The sequence below is a fragment of the Miniopterus schreibersii genome, assembly GCF_964146895.1.
Source record: "Miniopterus schreibersii genome assembly, chromosome: 5".
Lineage (NCBI taxonomy): Eukaryota > Metazoa > Chordata > Mammalia > Chiroptera > Miniopteridae > Miniopterus > Miniopterus schreibersii.
Window position 1 is genome coordinate 83,725,352 of NC_138106.1, and position 24,569 is coordinate 83,749,920.

General features: G+C 35.3%; 1 protein-coding gene across 2 annotated transcripts in view; it reads left to right on the forward strand.

The window, feature by feature from the left end:
* The window catches only part of HLTF (helicase like transcription factor), a 74,225-nt gene that overhangs the window by 17,457 nt on the left and 32,199 nt on the right, over positions 1 to 24,569 (forward strand). For both annotated transcript variants that reach the window (XM_081139228.1, XM_081139229.1), the window contains exons 3-10: positions 5,830 to 5,996; positions 7,107 to 7,240; positions 8,058 to 8,155; positions 9,453 to 9,527; positions 9,678 to 9,869; positions 12,193 to 12,288; positions 21,465 to 21,540; positions 22,863 to 22,953. In XM_081139228.1, the coding sequence (XP_080995354.1) occupies positions 5,830 to 5,996; positions 7,107 to 7,240; positions 8,058 to 8,155; positions 9,453 to 9,527; positions 9,678 to 9,869; positions 12,193 to 12,288; positions 21,465 to 21,540; positions 22,863 to 22,953 (929 nt within the window). The remainder of the gene's footprint in view (positions 1 to 5,829; positions 5,997 to 7,106; positions 7,241 to 8,057; positions 8,156 to 9,452; positions 9,528 to 9,677; positions 9,870 to 12,192; positions 12,289 to 21,464; positions 21,541 to 22,862; positions 22,954 to 24,569) is intronic.

Genomic DNA, 24,569 nt, shown 5'->3' on the forward strand with positions numbered 1-24,569 from the left:
CTTTGTTTCAGGTAGAATAACTGCCTTTAGTATTTTCTGCAATGGAGGTTTTCTGGTGATAAAATCCCTCAGGTTTTGTATATCTGGGAATGTCTTTATTTCTCTTTCATATTTAAAAGATAACTTTACTGGACATATTATTCTTGGCTGGCAATTTCTCTCATAGTTGGTTGAATAATTGGTTCCAGTCTCTGCTGGCTTATATAATTTCTGCTGAGAAGTCTACTGATAACCTGATGGGTTTTCCTTTGTAGGTCACTTTCTTCTTTTCCTTGGCTGCTTTGAGAATTTTTACTTTGTCATTAATTTTTTTAAAAAAATATATCTTTATTGATTTCAGAGAGAGGAAAGGAGAGGGAGAGAGACAGATAGAAACATCAATGATGAGAGAGTCATTGATCAGCTGCAGCCTGCAACCCTGGCATGTGCCCTGTCCGGGAATCAAACCCCGATCACCTGGATCCTAGGTCGACGCTCAACCGCTGAGCCACGCCTGGCCGGGCGTGTCATTAATTTTTGATAGTTTTAATACTATGTACCTTGGAGAGGGCCTCTTTGCATTGAGGTAAGTAGGTGTTCTGTTTGCTTCTTGGATTTGGGGACCTTGTCCTTTCCATAGGTTTGGGAAGTTTTAATTCACTATTTGTTTGAATAGGTCCTCCTTTCCCTTCTCTTTCTCTTCTTCTTCCGGTATGCATATTATTCTAATAGTGCTTTTATTTTGATGGAGTCAGATAGTTCTCGTTGAGCTCATTTATTTTTTTTATGCCCAGGTCTATCTATCTCTTCTACTCTCTCTGTCATTTCTGGATTCCTATCTTTGATATCACCAATTCTTTCCTCCACCTGATTGGCTTTGTTTCCTATGCTGAGTAGTTCACTCATATTCTCCTTAATTGAATGCTTCATTTCCAGGGTTTCTGTTTTTGTTTTTTAAAGTTTCACGCTCTTTGGTAAAGTACTCATTTTGTTCACTGATTTTTTCTCTAAGTGCATTAAATTGCCTGTCTATATTTTTTCACATTTCAGACTACAATCTTGAATTCTCTGTCATTTATATCATATTTTCTTGTATTCCAGTTTGCTTTCTGGAGATTTTTCATTTTCTTTCTGAGCTGCCTTGCTGCATGGTTATTCATGGTATTTACTAGTCTCCTCTGTTTAGACATCTGTGTATTATTGGCCCTTCTCTTAGCAGCTTTCTGTGACGAGGTCTTTCTACCAATTTCCAGTAGATGGTGCTGAATCACAAGTTTTTTTAGCTCTGTGAAATCTGGAAGCTGACCTCTGTGGCTGCAGTTAGTATAGCCACGCTGCTTCGAGTGGGGTTTGTTTTGCCCTTTTAGTTATGGTGACCCCAGACCTCTGTGGTGTCGTTTCCTAATCTGCCATCAGTCACAGAGGGAAATAGCAATTCTGCTCTGATAGGTCTCAGTTTACAGATAATGTGCTCCTCAACTTGACACCAAGGACGATAGAAGGTAACTTTTGAGGCTCTAAGGTGCAGTATGGTTCTGTGGCTACGTTTCTTTGTTTGGAGCATCGACCGCCCAACAATAGACACCCACAGCAAAACCCCTGCACTGTGTCCTTGCCCAGGTGACTGGGCTGAGTGCAGTTTGCATCTCTCACTCCTAAAGGAGTGCTCACTGAGGCTCTCTGCTCCTCCCAGCAGAAGGAAGCGCCTGCTACTGCTGGCTTCCTTCCCTCTCTGAACTGCATCTGTGGCTGTCTGAGCTCGCCTCCCCAGTTTGTTCACATTTCCCCACCTTTAGATGCTTCAATATGAGGATCTCTCAGCATGCCTCTGTGTTTAGCAGAAATCCTTTGTTGAGTTGTAGTTGATCAACTTGTTGAAGCTTCAGGGGGAAAGGCCAAGGGAACCTCTCACACTGCCATTCTTCTGACGTCACCCTGAAGAATATCTAGGAGAGGTCTAAAGAAGCTTTCCTTCTTGTCTTAAAAAAATTGTGATAATTTACATGCCATAAAATTCATCATTTTAAAGTGTACAGTTGAGTAGTTTTTGGATATTTACAAGGATATGCGACCATCCCCACTGCCTAAAAAGAACCCTGTACTTACTAGTAATGACTCTCCATTACTCCTTTCTGTCAGCTCGTGGCATTCACTAATTTATTTTCTGAATCTATGGATTTGCCTACTCTAGAACCTTTCATATAATTAGAATAGTATAATATGTGACCCTTGGACATGGCCTTCATTATTGCCTTCTTTTGTGTTAAATAGATATTTTCTAGAGTACCATTTTAATTATCGTTGTTTTTTTTTAAACTATATATTTTGTGTGTTTTTTTGGCAATTGCCCTGGGGAGTTACAATTAACATCTTAATTCATATGATTTTAGTTTGGATTAGTGCTAACTTAATTTCAATATTGTACAAAACCTTTTCTTGTGGATAGTGCTGTTCCCCTCCTTTCTACTCCTTGGTACTGTTATGAAATTAATGTGTGTGTGTGTGTGTGTGTGTGTGTGTGTGTGTGTGTGTGTGTGTATTGATTTTAGAGAGAGAAAAACATTGATGTGAGAGAGAGAGATTGACCTGTTGCCTCCCGTAGACACCCCAATTGGGGATTGAACCCACAATCTAGGTATGTGCCCTGACCGGGCACCAAACCTGCATAGGATTATGCTCCAACCAACTGAGGCACCAGGCCAGGGCTCATATTACATCTTTACATTGTATGCTCCTTAACACAGATTTATGTTTGTTTTTTGTCCTTTTAAATCAAGAGAGAGATGTTAAAACCAAGAAAAAATTAGTCTTTTGTATTTACCTATGTAATTATCTTTACCAGTGCTCTTTATTTCTTTGTGTAGATTCAAGTTATTGTCTAGTGTTTTTTAATTTTATCCTGAAGGTTTCCTTTTAATATTTCTTATAGGGCAGGTCTGCTAATGATAGATTCTTTCAGTATTTATTGGGAATGTCTTAATTTCTTCATCTTTGAAGGATTGTTTTGCTAGATATGAAATTCTTGAGTTTTTTCTTTTAGCATTTTGACAAGTTTTCCCACTGTCTTCTGGCTTCCCTGGTTTCTGATGAGAGAGGTCAGATGTTAATCTTAATGAGAATCCCCTCTAAGTAATGAGTTGCTTCTCTCTTGTTGCTTTCAAGATTCTTTCCATAGCTTGATTATTGTGTCTGGGTTTAGATGTCTTTGAGTTTATTTTATTTGGAGTTGGTTGAATGTTGTAGATATGTAGATTAGTATTTTAAATCAAATTTGGAAGTTTTCAGCTATTATTTCTTCAAATATTCTTTTTGTCCCTTTTTCTCCCCCCTTCTGAATATGCTTGCTGTTCTACCAAAGGCCTCTAGTCCTTTCTTTCTGTTCCTGAGACTCTGTAACTGTTCTTCAGACTCTATATAGGTTTTCCCCTGTTATCCAAAAGTTAGCATTCCTGTGAAACCTTTTGTAAACTGAAATGTAAAGGAGCAGTAACCATTAATTTATATGGAAAAAATTTTGAGCGTTCCCAGACCCAAAATTCAACATATGCACAATGTCCATTTTGTTAACCATGATCGAAACGCATAATTACATCTAGCTTTACACTAAATGTAACACCCTTACTAGCTCTCTTAGGCTTTTCTGATACCTGAGGGCACACCTTGCTAATGATGCATAAATTAAATTGAAGTAAAGCACAGATGCTCACAGATAGTTCAAAGCAGTGGGGGCTTGGTGTGGAGATGCTGAGTGTAGTTACCTGGGGAAGGAACGTGGTGGTGCCACTATGCTGGTCAGGCTGCACGTTGTCACTTCAACAGTTCGCTGCAAAACAAATGCTAGTTTTGTTTTTCACATGTTTTGTAAAAGTGAAACCCTCTTCATAAATCTTTCAAATAGTGAAAACAGGTAGAGTACTAATGTAGGTCTTAATGTAAAAGTGAGGTGGAGTGGGGGATACCTGTAGTGTCAGTTGACCTACCTTCAACTTCGTTTATTCTTCTCCCTGCTCATCTTTGCTATTGAGTGTCTTTACTGAATATTTAACTTTAGTTATTGTACTTTTTACTGCATAATTTCTGTTTCGGGAGACATTGTTCTCATGCTTTCCTTTAGTTCTTTAAACATGGTTTGCTTTAGGTCTCTGAAGATATTTAAAATGAAAATGAAAATTTTTTTCAATAGGTCACATATCTGTTTTTCCTTAGGACCAGTTGATATTTTTTCCTTAGGAACAGAATTTTTCCTATGAGTGAATCATACTTTCTTATTTCTTCGCATGTTTCATTTCTTCTTGTTGAGAAGTTGCCATTTTAAATTATGTGGCAACTTTAGAAATCACATTTCTCCCCTCTACAGGATTGTTTATTGCCGATTTTGGTAATTGTTGTTTTTGTTTAATGACCTCTGAATTAATCCTGTAAAATCTACTCTTTGTTGTCTGTGGCTACTGATGTCTGTATTTAGTTAGCTTAGTGGTCAGCAAATGATTGTACTGGAACCAGTAAATCTCCCAGTCTTTATTGAGAGGACCTGTGGGCACTCCGACACGCAGCCAGGTGGTGGGCAACTCTGCCTTAGCCTTCACTTCCTGTGTGTTCAGACCTTCAAGTGCAGCCAGAGATGAGAGCTTAGCGCCTTCTCAGGTCTTTCCTGAACATATGCACAGCCTTGGGCATGCATACAGCCGTGGGCTTGCACATGGCCTTCCAGATTCCCAGGAATATGTTGGAGCTTTTCAGAGTCCATTGGGACATCTTATTCCCCAGCTTTTTCTTTGCCCCAACTGTTACCACTGCCTGTAGAATTGTTTTTGACAAATACCCATCCAAGAGAGAAGGGCTTTTATACTCTGTGAGCTCAGAGGTCAAATAAAAACAGCTCTGCAAGTGGGTGTTCTCTAGAAAACCATCATATAGGTCAAATAATGACAGCTCTTTTGGAATAAATCTTGAAAGATTCTGCTTCATTGTACTCTCTGGTTATTGCTAGGCAGTTGTTTGTTTTTAAAGGCTGTTATGTAGCCCAGAGCTGGAGATGGGACTAGGGTAGGGATATTCAGCTGTTTTTCTTGAATTAACACTGCTTGTTTTTGCAATCCTTTTATTATAGTTTTCAGAATTCTGAAAAAAATTAGTTCTAACAGTTTTTGCCAGTTTTTCCATTGTTTTTATTGAGGAGAGAATTTTCTGAAGTCCTTACTCTTCCGTTTTCAATAAAGTCACACAGGTAATTTTTTATCAAATGAAATCAGAATGGCATGAGTTGAAGTCTGTATATATTTTCTTATTTCAGTTCCATTCTCACTTATGATTAATGGCTTTTTTCCCATTTTAAAGTCTGAAGAATTCAGGCTTAGGAACCAGTCTGCCTAGATTCAGATCCTAGCTCTGCCCCTTATTAGCTTTATGACGTTGGGCAAATTATTTAACTATTCTGTGCTTTACTGTCTTCATCTATAAAATGAAGTTAATGAATAGTACCTACCAAGTCAATCTATGTAATGTACTTAGAACAGTGTTTGGCAGCACTAAATAAAGATGACTTATTTTTAGAAGTTATCATGTTGAAAATTTTAATGTGATTCTGTTGTTTAGTTTTGACTGTCTCTCTTAGGTATCAAGGATTTGTTACCTTCCCAATGAATGTACATTATAAAAATATTACAAAAAAATCATTAAAATATATTCTTTAATATTTATGTAGAAATATGAGTCCAACAAAATACACATTTCTTATGCAGTGTTACTCAGCATTAAAATATGAAGGGAAATCCCAGGTAAAGTATGATGAAGAAAGCTGCTATTGTATGTTTATTATTTATAATATTACCTTTTCATTATTTTTGTTAGGTTAATAATAATGAAATGGTTGCATTACAACGAGAGCCCAGTAACCCCTATGATAAGAATGCAATTAAAGTAAACAATGTGAATGGAAATCAAGTTGGCCATTTAAAGAAAGAACTTGCAGCTGCTTTGGCCTATATCATGGACAACAAATTGGCACAAGTGGAAGGGTAATGTATTTCAGAGTTCAGTTTTAATAATTTTGAGTTGTATTAATCTTTGAATTTGTTAAGTCTCTATAGTTGTCCTGACAACTTTTATTACTATACCTTTAGTATGTGTTTAATAAATGTTTTAATTCTCCTCTCATCTACCTCCACTACCCTAGCTATTCCCTCACTTTTCTTTTGAATTATTACCTTGGAGAAAAATAATAGAGTATGGTTTGAATATTAGGAAGTTCACACTATCTCTCCAAACCTTTCAGTTCTTAGATTTGGGAGTTTGGAAGTGCTTGTTTAAATGAGAGGTTGTAAAACTGGTAGCCTGTGATCAGATGTAGGTGAGCTTCATTTTGCCTGTACAGTGTTTAAAAATTAAAAATATTTCCCCAATATTTGAATATCCTACATTTTACACATTATTTTTTCCTAAGTATAAAAATTGTTTATGAAGATTTTTCTTGACAAATGGAAGAGCTAGTGATGCTGATCTCTCATTTCCACATGACATCAGTTGACTGCTGTTGGGTACCAGCTGTAGCTTTATCCAGGGCATACTCCATTTCTTTTGGGCATTTGTGTTTGTGACCTCAATTTAAATAAGAAATGTTAAGGATATGAAAAGGTGAGTTTGGGAGATAAAGGCTCAGCAATGTCTTCTCACTTGTGTACTTGTTTTCTTCTTTCTCAGTTCATCAGGTTTTTCAAATATTGAGAATAACCTGGATGAGAAATAGTTCTTGCAAATCATTCTTCATTCTCAGAATGGGTTGCTAGCCTCTGGTTTTATTAAGGAAAGTTCTACTCTCTCAATTAAATTTACTATTTTACTTATCTTACAGTCTTGATTGTAGACTATCTTTGTATTTAAACACTGCTTTATCCCGTCTTCTCTGTTTCTTCTCAAATTCTGTTCATAAAAACCGCCCTTTTCTTCTGATTGTTGTTGAAACTATTCCCTGTAATTTTTCTGTCTTTCTAGTCTGCCCAACTAGTTCCTCCCTGTTTTACTTCATGCAAAATTTGAATGCAACACAATGTTTAATAGTCAGATTCTTAATGGGAGTAAAAAATGGACACTTTTAATTTCTCACTCTTTTTCCTTCTTAAATACAATAGGGTGGTTCCTTTTGGTGCAAACAACGCTTTTACCATGCCTCTGCACATGACTCTTTGGGGAAAAGAAGAAAATAGAAAAGCGGTTTTAGATCAATTGAAAAAACATGGATTTAAATTGGGCCCTGCACCAAAAAGTAAGTTTAGGGTTTAACTTACTATTATTTTGATATTGTAAGAATGTATGAATTTTAAACATTTATTCTCTTAAGTAATACTTTGAGTTTGGTTGACTAAACTTATTTGTGCTTAAGGCTCTAACTCTTTTGGAGTCTTTTTAAGAAAATCCCTGAATTTTTTCCTCTTTATTTTGAAACAACTATAGATGCATAGGAGGCTTCATGCACACACACATGCACACACACACACACAAATGCACAAGAAGGTCCTATACTCCCTCCTCTAAACTCCCCTAATGATAATATATGCAAATCTTGATTGTAAACATTCTCTTTGATAAATTACATATAGACAGTAAGAATCTTGCAATAGAGAATGGGAGAGAATTATTTGTTTGGCAAATGTTTGTTCAAATAATATGGAATTATTTTAATAATATGTTATTTGAATAACAAGATTTAGCTTTTAAAAAACTTTTTTTTTTTTTTTTTTAAATCCTCATCAGAGGATGTGTTTATTGATTTTTCAAGAGAGAGGAAGGGGGGGAGAGAAACATTGATATGAGAGAGACATAATTGGCCTCCTCCTGTACATGCCCCAACAGGGGATAGAACCCAAAACCTGGGTATGTGGGCCTGACCCGGAATTGAACTCATGATCCTTTGGTGCATGGGATAACACTGCAACCAACTGAGCCACACCAGTCAGGGCTAAAAAACTTTTAAGTACGTTAAAGAGTATTTTAAGTGGAACTTATGTTACAGTTTTAAAAGCTATTTACTAAAAGGTAGTCTGTTTCATTTGGTGATTTTATTCTCATTTTGTAAATTATAGCTTTTGGATTCAGTTTGGAAAGTGGTTGGGGATCTGGAAGAGCTGGACCAAGCTATAGTATGCCAGTTCATGCTGCAGTACAGCTAACAACTGAACAGGTGTGCTTTTCTTTTATTTTGTAATTTAAAAGTGAATTTTAAATGTTGAAGAGTGATGTTTAAAAGAATAAGATAAATAAATATGTGCTGGCATTAGTGATCTTCAGATATATTAAGTTATGAAACATATAGAATAAATAGGATATATATTGCAAACATTTATGTAAAAACAAAGCAGTGATAAGGAATATATCCGTGGACTCACATTCATACATATGTTTAAAACACATACATTGCTGTATATGCATGGCATGTTTTAGTATGTTTTGATGTTTTTGTTGTGTTTGCAATTTTTAGAATATGCAAATACTTTTTAAAAATTGAAGCTTGAAACTTACTACTTTTGGTAAGGTTGCAAATACAGTGCTAAAAAAATTAATTCCAGTTCTTTGGCATTACTCTAATTCTTTGTCTAATTTGTAATTCAGGATACTGTTATATTGAATTAGTTTTTTGGGGAAAAACGGATATAAAAGTAATGCAGATCAATCTACAAATAATGTCAAAATTTTTTTGTCTTTACCCATGAGTGTTAGCCTTTTTATATTCTGATTGTAATTATTGTATTTTCCCTGCTTATTGTTAGAAGAACTTAAGCCTATGTCTGGTGGGTAAACCTCAGGTTACCTCTCCTAACTGTTTAGACTTGGCGTGATTTCTTCTGGACTATTGCTATGTATTCATGTGCTATTTACAAATGTAATTATGACACATATACATTGCTATAAAAGTTGACTAGATCAATTTAAAGAACCAACTAAAATATCATAGGATCGAAATCATCCTAGTATTTTATAGCACACAGCACGTTTTTTACTGCAGTAATAATAAATAAAAAGTCATTGACTGAAAAAAAAGTCAAATGTACCTGGTAGGATCTACCAAATGGTTTGAATACAACTTTGTAATAGAATCACAGAATTTCAATGGCAGAAGGAACCTTAGAGACATTCTAAATCTAGTTCATTTCTTTCATTTTACAGGAATAAGATACAGGGCCATAAATGTTACTCATGTTGCCCAAAGTTATATATAAGTTGATGTGCGACAGAGCTGTTACTGAAACTCAGGACTTAATCTCTATTCTGTGTTCTTCCAACTGTAACACAGTTGTTACCTTTTACACCTAAAGCACTTATTCATTCTGCCTTCACTGAGCACTGTAGTATCTCAAATAATTTATGTACCTTATGTTATTCAATTTTTATGGTTAATTAAATGATTTAAATTTACCGAGTTAAGTGTAATTATTATTTTAGTTGATTTGTTTCATAATGTTCCTTGTTATTTGTTGTAGCTTAAAACAGAATTTGACAAATTGTTTGAAGATTTAAAGGAAGATGATAAAACTCATGAAATGGAACCAGCTGAGGTACTGAGCCAATATTTTCTATTTAAAAACAAACATTTTATTAATCTATACATTTTTTTAAACACAAGATTAGCTGTTTTCCAGATTCGGGGGCTGAGGGGGAGAGAGAAAGGGCTTATTATACCTCTATGACATTTATTTTATTTACAGGCTATTGAAACACCGTTGCTTCCACATCAGAAACAAGCTCTAGCTTGGATGATTTTCCGGGAAAACAGTAAAGAACTTCCACCATTTTGGGAACAGCGAAGTGACTTATACTATAACACAATAACAAATTTTTCTGAGAAGGATCGACCAGAAAATGTCCATGGAGGAATTTTAGCTGATGATATGGGTTTGGTAATTATTCTTTTTCTTGAGTTCGTAAAATTTTATTTTATGATTGTGATTTTATAGACAGTAATTTTGAAGTAGGTAAGAGATAGGAATATGTTGGTGCCAGTATGGGACTAGATTTCACTTTCAGTGTCGAACACAGTTTTTCCTATGGTTTTCACTTAAAATAATGGTAAGTTTATTTATTTATTTTTTGGTACAGTTAAGGTACAATTAAAATAGTGTAATGATATTAACATCTGTTTTCCAATTTTTTTTTTAAAAGGAAAGACAACAGTGTTACATAGAATTATTTGTAGTATATCACCAATGTTGTGATATGCAGAGTATTAAATGTACGTTTATGATACCTTACACCAGCAGTTTTTATACTTTCTGGTCTCAGTAACCCTTTACACTCTTAAACATTTTTGAGCAGCCCAAAGAGCTTTTGTTTTTGTGGGTTATATCTATTAATATATCTCTAAATATTTATAGAATTAGACATTAAACCAAAAATTTTAAATTCATTTAAAAATAACAGTTAATAAACTTACTACATGTTAACATGAATAGCATATTTTTAAATGAAAAGTATTCCAAAACAAAAGCAATTTTGATAAGACTCGCATTTAGTTTTGTAAATCTCTTTAGTGTCTGGGTTAATAGATGACATCTGAATCTGCATTTTCGTTCAGTCTGTTGTGATACATATTTTGGTTAAAATCTATAAAGAAGCTTGATCCTTACACAGATACGTAGTTGGAAAGGGAGGAGTGTTTTAATAACCTTTTTAGATAACTATAGATAGTCTTCTTTGAGACAATAACAAAATTAAAAAAGTATTTGTTAAAGATTAGTAGTTATAATGTGAAACTTAAAGATTGTATCAGTGAACTTCTTATACTCTGCTCTATTAAAATCCATTGGTGTAGCTTACACTTTGAATGGATATTTTACCCATGCATGATTTTATAGCATCAGACATTGCCCTTTTGGAAAATATTGGTTCACTGAATTATACAGATCTGTCAAATGTCAATGCATTTCATTATATCAAAAATTTTCATTCATTGGTAATACTGCTGATCTTATTAGGCATTTACATTTTGGAAAGCTTCTGTGCTCATAGTACTGGATACAAGTTTCCCAACATTCTGATTTTTGCTTGAAAGCTGAAATTTTATTATTAACGAGTGCTATCCATTGTTTCCCTTTAAGATGATAGCCTTACTTTGTTCATTTTTCAAGACAATTTCTGCCACTCTGTCATGAATAACTAGTTGTTGGTCCTTCTCTCAAGTGAAAATGGTGATGCATGAAAAAGTGACAATATGTGGTGATACATGGTAGTTAGGTGAGCTTGAACTCAGTCTCATGGTGACTTTTCCCTAGATAACCCTCATATTTTGGTATCAAAAGAAGTATTTTATGTGTACTTCCCATCTTGTTATACAGACTGTTTGAAAGGTGTGTACTTAAGAGACAAGGTTTAATAAAATTAATGTGTACTGCTTCATCAAGAATATTGTTAACATTCTTAAAGTGAAGCTGGCATTGAAATTTTTTTTTACTGTATGTGGCAGTTAATACAATAACCACCATTAGAAAGTAGTGTTACCTGTTTTGTTTCATGCTAAGGCACTAGCAGTTTTGCCTGCTATTTCTTTTTGTGCCATTGCTGCAGATGTTAACACAAGTAAAGCCTTAGGAGTATTATGAAAATAGTTTTGATTGCTATAACTCCTGAGAGGGTCCTGGGGGACCACACTTTGAAAATTGCTGCTTTACACTGCCTTAAAATTCCCAGATTTATTCCTGTGTTGCTAATTATAAATTCAGCTATGAAAAATAATAAAAAATTGCATGATTTTAAGAACTACCTACAAGATATATCATGTTCTTTATAGTATTTAAGTGTGGGAATTATATTTAAATGAAATTTAATAAAATGACTACCTCATGTGTATACTGGAATTACTAATAATTTATATTAGCTTTGAATTATATAACAAGCAGAAGTTGTAGTTTTATGATAAAGTTATTTAGGGTTAATGTTAAATCTTAGAATAGCAGTCATTCAATAAAATGACATTTCTCAGAGATGTTTATAGTATTTATAACAATAAATCATTTAATAATTTCTAATAATGCAGTGCAGGAAAGTATTTCTTAATGACACACTTTTCATTAATATGTATGTTATTTAATTTAATAATCAGTACACTTCTGTGGCTGTGAATGCTGTTTAATATTTACTTAATTGATTTTGAAATTGGTTTTGAAGTGTTTTCTGGTCAACTGCGTTTTAGAATCTGACCATTTGTCTTTTTAAAACATTTTAAAGGGCAAAACTCTTACAGCCATTGCAGTAATTCTTACCAACTTCCATGATGGTAAACCTCTTCCTGTTGAAAGAATTAAAAAAAATCAACTGAAGAAGGTAAAGTATTAGTAAATGTTTTCTCTGAAGTCTTTGGTTTAGTGTTAAACCTTTTCATTTTGTCATTAAAAAATAATTGCCAAAAAACTGATAATATGTAATGTTTTCAGAGACGTCATGAGTAGCCTCTTTTGTGTGTTGCTGATAATCAGTGAAAATTGGTACCACATTCTTGAGGGCATTTTGGTAATTTGTATCAAGAGTCTTGAAAATGTTTATAATCTTTGACTTAATAATGCCATTTTTAAAGAAACTGAAGAAGTTATCAGAAATGTATTTTTTCCAGAGATAAAAGTACAAGTTTATTTCCCCACAGCAAAGAGACACTTCTCAGTAAGGTAACAGTTAAATTATAGATAAGAAATTTAATACTGTTATGCAAAATTACAAAATTCTATTTTTGAAGAATACTTTCATGATATTTTTTAGTTAAAAAAGAGGAGTGGCACCCTGGCTCGTGTGGCTCAGTGGTTAGAGCATTGGCCCATGCACCAAAGGGTTGTGGGTTGGATTCTTGGTCAAGGACTTGTACCTGAGTTGTAGGTTTGATCCCCAGCCCCAGGTGAGGAGACCAGAGGTCAATGTGTCTCTCTCACATAGATATTCCTCTCTCTCTTTCCCCCGCCCCTCCTTTCCACTTTCTCTAAAAATCAATGGAAAAAATATCCTTGGGTGAGGATTAACCCCCACAAAAAAGGGTGTGTGGGGGGGTGTCTGGCAGGGCCAGGGACCCATCTGTGTATAGTGTTTGAGTACTCATTTTGTAAATACATATTTATGTATGTCTAAGTGTAGGTATACATTATATGTGCCAAAATGTTAATAGTGATAATTATGTCCTAGTGCTGAGAATATGGGTGACTTTTGATATTTAACTTATATATATGTGTGTGTGTGTGTGTGTGTGTGTGTGTGTTATACATATATATTAATATATATAGCAGATATATGCCTAATATATTTATATTCCGTTTTTAGGAATTAAAGTGAATTCATTTTATGGTAAAAAAGGAAAATGAAACAGTATTCTTTGTTCTGAGCTGAAAATTCAAAGAACTTAAGAAATAACTAAGCAAAAGATCTGTGCAAAAATATTTTTTTTAAGATTTCTAATTTTTTAGATTTCAAAGAGGCCGCACACCAGTTTCTTGCCACTTATTGAGATTCTGTTTTATTAATTTCTGCACTTAGTTGCATTTCCTCCTTTGTGCTATTATTGGGAGTTTAACTCTGTTATTAATGTCTGAGATTCAGTTCCTTAACTTGAATAGTCCAGTGCTTTATGTCCTGTTCTTTTTACATTTGGTTATTAAGATGAAAGAATAGCACCTGAGACTACTTACAGCTTCAGTGTCAGTTATCAATTTAAAACTTACCAATTATCAGTAAGGCTTTTCCTTTCCCCTCCCCAAGATCAGCCATGCATTTAAGGTGTTATATAGTTGGAAGGTTTTAGAATAGTTTGCTACATTAGTTGAAATTGAGGCTGAAAATGTGATTTCTAGCTTAGAATTTATTGCAGCAAAAATTCCAGTATTTCAAGTAGATTTAGATATTCCAAGCTTATAGAGTAAAATATTGATTTAAATTTCATTAGATGATTGGATAGGTTGGATTTGTAGAAAGTTTATCTTTGAACTCTATGGAGAAGAAGCTTGCCTGAACAAAATTATTTAATATAAAAAGAATAATGTAAAGAATATCTTTTATTTGTGAATAAAATTTTAGATTATTTTTTGCATACTGTTTAATATAATGGTCAATACTAATTATTGAAGAAGATTGAAAAACAGTTTTTACATTAGTTCCTTGGAGTTATTAATGCTTTAAAAATATCTTTACCTAAAATAACTCTTCTAGCTACATATTTCTAAAAATGTTTCATTTCGAATTTTTTTCCCATACCATTAGGAGGGGATGTAACTTCTTTCAATCACATTTTTTTTTTTTTCAATCTTTACCCAAGGATATTTTTCCATTGATTTTTAGAGAGAGTGGAATGGTGGAGGGAGGAAAGGAGGAGAGAGAGAGAGAGAAACATTGATGTGAGAGAGAGACATTGATTGGTCGCCTCTTGCACGAGCCCCAACTGAGGCTGGGCATCCAGTCTGCAACTAAGGTACATGCCCTTGACAGGGAATCAAACCTGGGACCCTTCAGTCCATGGGCCAACACTCTTAACCACTGAACCAAACCTGCCAGGGTTTAATCAAATTTTTAGTAAATCTTAACTGTCATGGGATTTTGTAAGATGTTTAAAATTCTGGGTTTTTTTTTGTTTTGTTTTTTTTTTAATCTAAAACTAAATATCCTTTATTAGCCCTTATTTTCAGCAAAAATTACTTGTACTCCTGTCTACCAATTCTGTTCTCCATTCTGAGGTTTTGATTTACAATATAACAACATCACCTACCTCTTTTTAAACTGCAAGAATTAATTTAATTAATCCTATTTTATTTGTCACTCCTACCTACAGAATCAAGTCAAGAAATAGAAATAAGATGGGAGGAATCTTTCCTTACTAGACTCAGTTAAAAATATTTTCATGAAGAAGTATAAAGTTTTACTTTATTTATGCAAGTTTTTGTATGCGTGTGTACATTGATGTATTTTGAAACATAAGGGTAGACATGAAGGAAAAAGGAAAAAGTCAGGTTGGCAGGAAAATCCCTGATAGGGTAAGAGAGGAGAGAAAAAGGATGGCAGTGGCAGCCTCGTTAAAGATCTGGTGATTACTGTAGGGACTGTTGTTTTAAAGTTTGTCATCTGGAGATCCAAGATGGCAGTGGACTGAGTGGAAGCTACACTGACACTCTCCTGGGATCAATCTGGATTTACAATTAAAACATAGAAAATCCATCCTGAAAACCAACTGAAGACTAGCTGGAGAGCACGCTCATAAACAAGGGGGAAAAGTGGAGACTTCATAGAGACTGGAGAGGTGGCTGTAACTGCAGACACCCACTTAAAGAGCCAGTGCACAAAGTTTCCTGTGCAGCCACTCACTTTGGGCTCTGGTCTAGAGGGAGCGGAGTGGATTGGAGCCTTGTGGGGAGTCTTGGGTTGTGGGCTCTGGAGAGTGAGATGAGGGGATGCCCACCTGGATTCCTGTGCCAAGTCATTCCCCCAGACTGTGGAGGACATCTTTCTCAGACTGAAAATTTTTGGCTTTTGACTGAGGGGAGAAGCAGTTGCCCCACCCTGTTAGAAAGCCTCTTTCCCTGCGCAGAGGAGTTTCTACAGCTTGAGGCTCATTAAGAGAATCTGATTAATCAGCCTGCAGACAGAGGCAGATCTCAGAGTTCTTTGAGTCTTTGCCTGATCTGCTTCGAGACCTGGGCCTTAGAAAAGCACACTTTGGTGTGCATCTTGGTCCTGTCCAAATGCACCTAGCCCCAGCAGAGGAGACCTCAAGCCTGCTGTTGTTGACAGCTCCAAACAGGGTACTCAGAGCCAGTCACAAACTGCATCTTAAATTGGCCTATAGCAGAGACCATCCAAAAAGACAGAGTTCTAGCAGGTCTACCTAATAATTAGAAACAAACCCAAAAAGGTAGCCTAAATGGGGGGGCAAAAAACAAGCCCCAAATGAAAGAACAAGAGTAGTCTCCAGAAAAAGAGCTAAATGAAATGGAGATAAGCAATCTCTCAGATATAGAGTTCAGAATACTAATTGTAAGGGTGTTCAATAGCACTAAAAAAGATAAGAATGACATAGTAGAAATAAAGAATACATTGGAAGGAATAATCAGCAAATTAGAGGAAGCTGAGGATTGGATCAGTGAATTAGAAGACAGTAGAAAAAAATCACTCAATCAAAGACCCTAAAAGAAAAAACAATTAAAAAACAGGAGGACAATCTAAGGGAGCTCTGGGACAGCATGAAGCTTAACAATGTTCACATTATTGGAGTGCCAGAGGAGGTCAAAGGTAAGCAACGGTTAGAGAACCTGTTTGATGAAATAATGGCAGAAAACTTCCCTAACCTGGTCAAGGAAAAAGTCACACAAGTTTAGGAGGCACAGAGAGTCCCAAGCAAGAAGAATCTAAAGAGGCCCACGCCCAGACACATCATAATTAAAATGCCAAGAATTCAAGACAGAGAGAGTGTTAAAGGAAGCTAGAGAAAAGCAATCTGTTTCCTACAAAGGAGCTCCCATAAGGCTGTCAGTTGACTTCTCATCAGAAACTGTACAGGTCAGAAGGGAATGACATGAAGTATTCAAGGTAATGCAAAACAAGGATCTGAAACCAAAACTAGTCTATCAAGCAAGATTATCAATCAAGATAGATGGTGAAATAAAGGTTTACCCAGACAAAAAAGGCTAAAGGAGTTTATCACTATATAACCAGCATTGCAGGAAATGTTAAAGGGATTGCTATAATTAGAAGTAGAAATACAGAGAATGATAAACATAGGCATAAAGAGTTAAAATGGCAATAGATAAGTATCTTTCAATAATAACCTTGAAAGTAAATGAGTTAAATGCCCCCCTCAAAAGATATAGGTTTGCTGAATGAATAAGAAAACATGATCCACATATATGCTGTCTACAAGAGACCCACCTCAGAACAACAGATGCACACAGGATAACAGTAAAGGGATCGAAAAAAATTTTCCATGCAAATGGAAATGGGAAGAAGCTGGGTAGCAATACTCATGTTGGACAAAATAGACTTCAAAAAGACAACCATAACGAGAGATAAGAAAGGTCATTACATAATACTAAAGGAATCAATCCAACAAGAGGATATAACCCTGGCAAACACATATGCACCCAATATAGAAGCACCCAATATAGAAATACTTAAAACTTTTAGAAGACTAAAGGAAAGAATTGACAGCAATACAGTCATATTAGGGGACTTTAACACCCTACTGACTTCACTGGATAGGTCTTCCAGACAAAAAAATCAACAAGGAAACATTGACCCTAAATGACACACTAGACCAGGTGGATTTAATTGACATTTATAGAACATTCTATTCCAAGGGTGCAGAATACACATTCATCTCAAGTGCACATGGGACATTCTCAAAGATAGACCACATGTTAGGACAAAAAACAGTCTTTACAAGTTCAAGAAGACTGAAATCATATCAAGCATTTTCTTGTGCCACAGTGGCATGAAATTAGAAATCAACTACAATAAAAGTGCTAAAAAACATTCAAACACGTGGAAGCTAAAAAGCATGTTTTTTAACAATGAATGGGTTACCAAAGAGATCAATAAAGAAATCAAAAGCTTCCTGGTAACAAATGAAAATGAACACACAACAACTCCAAATTTATGGGACACAGTGAAAGCAGTCCTGAGAGTGAAGTTCATAGTAGTATAAACCTACCTCAAAAAACAAGAAAAACTTCTGATAGACTCTCTAACCCTACAACTTAACTTAGAAAGAGAACAACAAGAAAAGCCCAGAGTAAGTAGAAGGAAAGAAATAATAAAGATCAGAGCAGAAATAAATGACATAGAGACTAAAAAACCAATACAAAAGATTAATGAAACCAAGAGCTGGTTCTTTGAAAAGATAAACAAGATTGATGAACCTTTAGCCAGACTCATCAAGAAACAGAGAGGACCCAAATGAACAAAATCAGAAATGAAAGAGAGAAAATTACTGACCCAACAGAAATACAAAGGATTGTAAGAAAATACTATGAACTGTATGCCACAAAACTGGACAACCTGGATAAAATGGACAAATTCCTAGAGAAATACAACCTTCCAAAACTCAATCAGGAAGAGTCAGAAAGCGTGAATAGGCCAGTAACTGCTGATGAAGTTGAAGCAGTAATTAAAGGGCTCCCAGCACACAAAGGCCCTGCCCAGATGGCTTCACGGGGGAGTTTTACCAAACATTCAAAGAAGAATTAACACCTATCCTCTTCAAACTGTTTCAAAAAATCCAAGAGGAAGGAACACTTCCAAAACTCTTTTACGAGGCCAGCATTAGCCTAATTCCAAAACCAGATAAAGACACTACAAAGAAAGAGAATTACAAGCCAATATCCCTGATGAACATAAATGCTAAAATCCTTCACAAAATATTAGCAAATCGGATCCAGCAGTATATTAAAAAGATCATACACTATCACCAAGTGGGATGTGTTCTGGGGATGGAAGGTTGGTACAATATTTGCAAATCAGTAAATGTGATACATCACATAAACAAATTTAAAGACAAAAATTACATGATCATATCAATAGATGCAGAAAAAGGATTTGATAAAATCTAACACCCATTTTTGATAAAAACTCTCAGCAAAGTGGGAATAGAGGGATCATACCTGAACATAATAAAGGCTACATATGACAAACCTACAGCCAACATCGTACTCAGTGGGCAAAAACGAAGACCATTTCCCCTAAGAACAGGAACATGACAGGGGTGTCTACTTTCACCACTCTTATTCAACATAGTAGTGGAAGTCGTAGCCACAGTGATCAAAGAAGAAGAAAGAGAAAAAGGAATCCAAATTGGAAAAGAGGAAACAAAACTACCATTTTTTGCAGATGACATGATATTATAAATAGAAAATCCTAAATATTCCACCAAAAAAACTCCTCGATTTATTTAGTAAATGAATTTGGCAATGTAGCAGGATACAAAATTAACACCCAGAAATTGATGGCATTTTTATACACCAATAATGAATTCTCAGAAAGAGAAACTAAAAAAACTTAACCATTGCAACTAAAAAAATAAGATACCTAGGTTTAAACTTAACCAAAGATGTAAAAGATTTATACTCGGAAACCTACAGGACACTGAAAAAAGGAATAGAGGAAGATATAAACAAATAGAAAAATATACCATGTTCATGCATTAGAAGAATTAACATCATTAAAATGTCCATACTAACCAAAGCAATCTCTGAATTCAGTGTAATCTCATTAAAATACCAACAGCATATTTCACAGATCTAGAACAAACACTTTGAAAATTTATATGAAACCAAAAATACCCCGAATAGCCACAGCCATCTTGAGAAAGAACAAGAAAGTTGGAGGGATCACAGTACCAGATATCAAGTTATACTACAAAGCCACTGTAATCAAAACAGCCCAGTACTGGCACAAGAACAGACATATAGATCAGTGGAAAGGGAAAGAGACCCAGAAATTGACCCACTTTATTGTGGTCAATTAATATTTGACAAAGGAGGCAAGAACATACAATGGAGTAAAGACAGTCTCTTCAATAAATGGTGTTGGGAAAATTGGACAGATACATTCAAAAAAATGAAACCATACCACCAACTTACAGCATACACAAAAATAAATTCAAAATGGATAAAAGACTTAAATGTTAAGTCCTGAAACCATAAAAATCCTACAAGAAAACATAGGCAGCAAAATCTCAGACATATAGCATTGTGTTTGCTGATACATCTCCTAGGGCAAGAGAAACTAAGGGAAAATAAATTGTACTGCATCAAAATAAAAAGCTTCTGCACAGCAAAAGAAACCCAACAAAACTAAAAGGGAGCCCACTGTATGGGAGAATATATTTGCCAATGACACATTTGATAAAGGATTAATATTCAAAATATATAAGGAACTCATACAACTTAACAAAAGGAAGACAATCCAATTAAAAAATGGGCAATGGACCTAAATAGACACTTCTCCAAAAAGGACATACAAATGGCTAAGAGACATATGAAAAAATGCTCAACGTTGCTAATCATCAGAAAGATGCAAATTAAAACCACAATGAGGTATCACTTCACACCTGTCAGAATGGCTCCATCAACAAGTCAACGAACTACAAGTGCTGGCGAGGGTGTGGAGAAAAGGGAGCCCTAGTGCACTGCTGGTGGGAATGCAGACTGGTGCAACCACTGTGGAAAACAGTGTGGAGTTTCCCCAAAGATTAAAAATTGACCTGCCATTTGACCCTGTGATCCCACTTCTAGGAATATATCCTAAGGAACCCGAAAGACCAGTCACAAGAACTTATGCACCCCGATGTTCATAGCAGCTCAATTTACAATAGCTAAGATCTGGAAGCAGCCCAAGTGCCCTTCAATAGATGAGTGGATAAAAAAGCTGTGGGACATTCACACCATGGAATACTATGCAGCTGTAAAAAAGAAGGATCTTTTATCCTTTTGCACAGCATGGATGGAATTGGAGAGTATTATGCTAAGTGAAATAAGCCAGTCTGAGAAAGAAATACCACATTACCTCACTCATGTGAATCTAGTAAAATAAGCTGATGTACAAAATGGATTCAGTGTCATAGAAGCATGGAATAGACGGAGGGATCTCAGAGGGAAGGTGGGGTGGGGGGAAGGTTAATTAAAGAACTTACATGTTTATATACATAATGCATGGACACAGACACTGGTCTGGGGAAGGCCTGGGAGTGGGGTGGATGCGGGGTGGAGGGGATCAATGGGGGGAAAAAAAGGACATTTGTAGTATTTTAAACAATAAAGATAAAGTTAAATAAATAAAAGGACTCCGAGTGTTCTGTGGTGACATCTCGGGCTCTTACATGAAAGAAAACCACCACATTTTTCTTTTCTGGACGTATAATGAATAAATTCCTTGACATTATATGCAAAAAATAAAATTGATAATTTTAATAAAAAATAAAGTAGTCTACTAAGAATTTCTTTTAATTCTAAAGTAACTCCTGTTTCATGAATGTTTATCACTGTAACTAATATGCCATTTTTTACAGGTTTGTTCTTTGTATTCCTTTTGTAAGGTAATGACTATCTAATTTTCTTTGTTGAGATATTGAAAAAAATTTTAATCAGTTTTTGTATTTTTTCTTTTTTTTTTTTAAAATATATCTTTATTGATTTCAGAGAGAGGAAAGGATAGGGAGAGAGGCAGAAACATCAATGAGGAGAGAGTCATTGATAGGCTGCCTCCTGCACGCCCCCAATGGGATTGAGCTCACAACCCGGGCATGTGTCCTGACCGGGAATCAAATCCCGATCACCTCGATCCTAGGTCGATGCTCAACTGCTGAGCCACGCCCGGCCGGGCTGTATTTTTTCTTTTCACTAAATGCACGTTTCCCATTTGCTCCAACATTGGGTAACAATTGAAATAGTCTTTATTATGTAAAATAAATATAAAATAGGGTATATCTTAAGCTTATTTAAATCTGACAATAGTACTATGTAAGAAAATACCCTTTCATCCAGGAATGTAATAGTAACGGTGCACCTATGAAACTTGGAGGAAACGATACCAGTGGAAAGACAGATGGCCCAACCAAAGGTAAACTTTCATTTTGAATATGACCAATAGTTTTTCTAATTTAATTATGTAATTCCAGCTCTGGCTCTGTCATATACAAAAACTTTCGATCTTTTTTCCTAAAGAATTTCATGAGGACTGGTAGTCAGGAAAAATTCTCCCAAGGAGGTGACGATGGAATTGGGTAGTCGTGCACCAGGCTGAGAAGCTGAGGGAAGAGCATTTTTGGTGTAGAAACATATCCTGTGAAAGGCAGTAAAAATGCAAAACAAAAACCCAAATAATAGAGCATATTTTGTTCTGGGACCTCAGAGTAGTTTATGTCATTTATAATGTAATGTGCATGGATAGCAGCACATAAGGAAAGAATGGTTAGAACCAGATTCTAGAGTCAGAGGTTTCTGGACTTAGTTATATGGCTGGATTTAGTAATCACTTCACAAAATTAATTTCTGAAGATTGATTAGAGCAGAACAGGATGAAAATATTTTAAGGTAAGAATAGTAGGTGAAGAATTGGAAATACAACTTTCTGTTTTCTGTACTTTGGTATGTTTGAGATAGGAGAGAGAAACAGAAAAATAATTGGAAAGGGATACAGAATTGAGGGGGTTTTTGTGTGTCTGTTTTTTAGTTCAAGAAAGAAACCGATGGGTAGGAAGATTTTGAATACAATACAGAGAATAATTTGTAGGCTGTGGGAAGAAATGAGATCAAGAGAACAGGTAAATGAGTTAGCATTAAAGGGAAAGAAAAGTATGGCTTAGGTAATTATAGATAATTGAGGGAGTAAAAAGGTAGAAAAATTGGGAGTTTACAGAAGGTGTCATATGATTTTCTTTGTAAAGTGAAGCAAGTCCTCTGCTGGGAGTAAAACGAGTTAAGAATCTAGGCAAAGGATCCAGTGTAGGGCATTCTGGGGAGTGAACAGGGAGACTGTGATACATAGAAGAGTTGCTAAGTGAAAAAGATGACAGCTGAGACTTGAAAATGCAAATTTATCATGCTCTCTACTTACCGTTCCTTTTTTTTAGCAGCTCTCAGCTGCCTTGGTACAGCAGGAAATTCAGCCAAAATGGGGATTGGCTGGATGACTACAGGGGAAAGACTGGGTACAAAAAAATTGAGGGTACATTTTAGTGAGAAAACACTAGACTAGGAAACAAGTAGAATAGCTGGCTGATTGAAAGAGCAGGAATGGAGATGTTAATAAGTTGTAATTCAATAAAAAAGTGTTAAAAAAGGTGTGTTGTTGAGCTGGAAAACCAGGGTTTCAAGAAGGATACTGTTAGTCTAAGAATTTACTGATATTTTGTATATTTGCCATTTTCTTTGAAATGGAAGAATCTAGATGTAGCGAAGAACCCAGTGTTTCAGATGTCAAGGGAAAGGATAAATCTCCCAAATCAGAGTTGTCCAGCTCCCGCTCCAAAAGGTAAACACCTACTGAGGTTTGATTATATGTAATGTTTACTTAAATTCTTTCTCTTTTTTTATATGTAGCAGAGAGAGAGATGATTATTATATGTGTGTTACATAGTTCTTTTAAATACATTCTTTTATTTGAAACTGACAAAAATCACTGTGACTTAGGCAGGTAGGCCTTTCTCCTTTTACAGGTGAAGAAAAGTAATAATGTATAAATTAAGAGAATTGGTAATTTTTTTATATTGTCTGAAGGTGACTGGCAGTGCCTAAGTTAGTCATGCTGCTAATTTACCTCCACAGGTTTGTTTAGCACATCAGCAATTGGTAATTTTTAATCACTTGTCTTTCTAGCACTTTTTTTCCTTTTTCTTTCATATAGGAACTAAGATTTAGCTTCTGGGTTTTTTGTTTTTTTGAGACTTTAGAAGAACTTTATGAATCTGAGGCGATAAAAACTGACATTTATTGGATGGCTTAACAAAAGTACTCTTTGCTCATCTCAGTTCTTTCTCACTTTACCTTTAGTGGAAATAAGACACAATAAAGTCATTTATGGAGAGTATTATATTAATGTAGACTAGAGGGAATACTTCAGTAAAACACATAATGGCCCTCTGATCTCACCTTGTAGCTGTTAACGTTATAAATTTCATTCACCCTCTAAAGTAGATCTAAATATTTGGCTTTTGTTATATGGTATTGCCCCTCAATACTTGCTGCGTAACAGATCTGAGTCTCTGTTAGCTGTTTCCCCAGCGGAGACCTCAAAACTGGGGCTCTGTTCATTGTTCTGTATCATTAACACCTGTCTGCGCACTGAGCACAAAACTAGGACTCATCAGTTTTCCTCTCAAATATCAGATCTTACAGCTCTGAACTGACCAGGAAACTGGTTAACAGCCCTATGCAGTGGACCAGATCAGATTAAAGGACATGGAAATAATAATGATGAGGACATGGGAAAAACTAAAAACACCAGCCAACACATATTACATCTACAGTGCTAGCGGGCACTATTGTAGGGGCTTTGTTGGTACTAACATACTTTATCCAGTGAAGTGGATTGTATCTTTATTTCTATTTTCCAAATGGAGAAACAGGCATAGAGACTATTAAATATCTTAACTAAATCACATAGCAAATAAGTGGCAGAATGGGGATTTGAATCTGTGCAGTCAGACTCCAGAGCCCATTGTTCTTAGGCATTTAACCATTGGACTGTACTTTTCCTACACAAAATTTACAAAGTTTTTCATTGTGAAAGAATTACATGTTTGCCTCTTAGCTGCTTATTATATTGGAAGTGCTTTCTTTGATAAGAGTCATTTCATTTCTTTTCTGTTCTAGTTTTATATAAGTGTTTGAATTGAATTGAACTCAGTAATGAAATGATTACTATTTTAGAATGGTTTACTTTTTCAGATTTATTTTAATAATAGTGGTACTGCATTTTGTATAGTAAGTGCAACTGGTTATGTAAACAGAAGGCTTTGACTTTGGGTGGTGGGCACACAATGCAATATACAGATCATGTATCAATGAACTGTATATTTGAAACCTACATCACCCTAATACCAGTGTCACCCCAATAAAATTTAATTAAAAAAATAGAAAACAAAATGC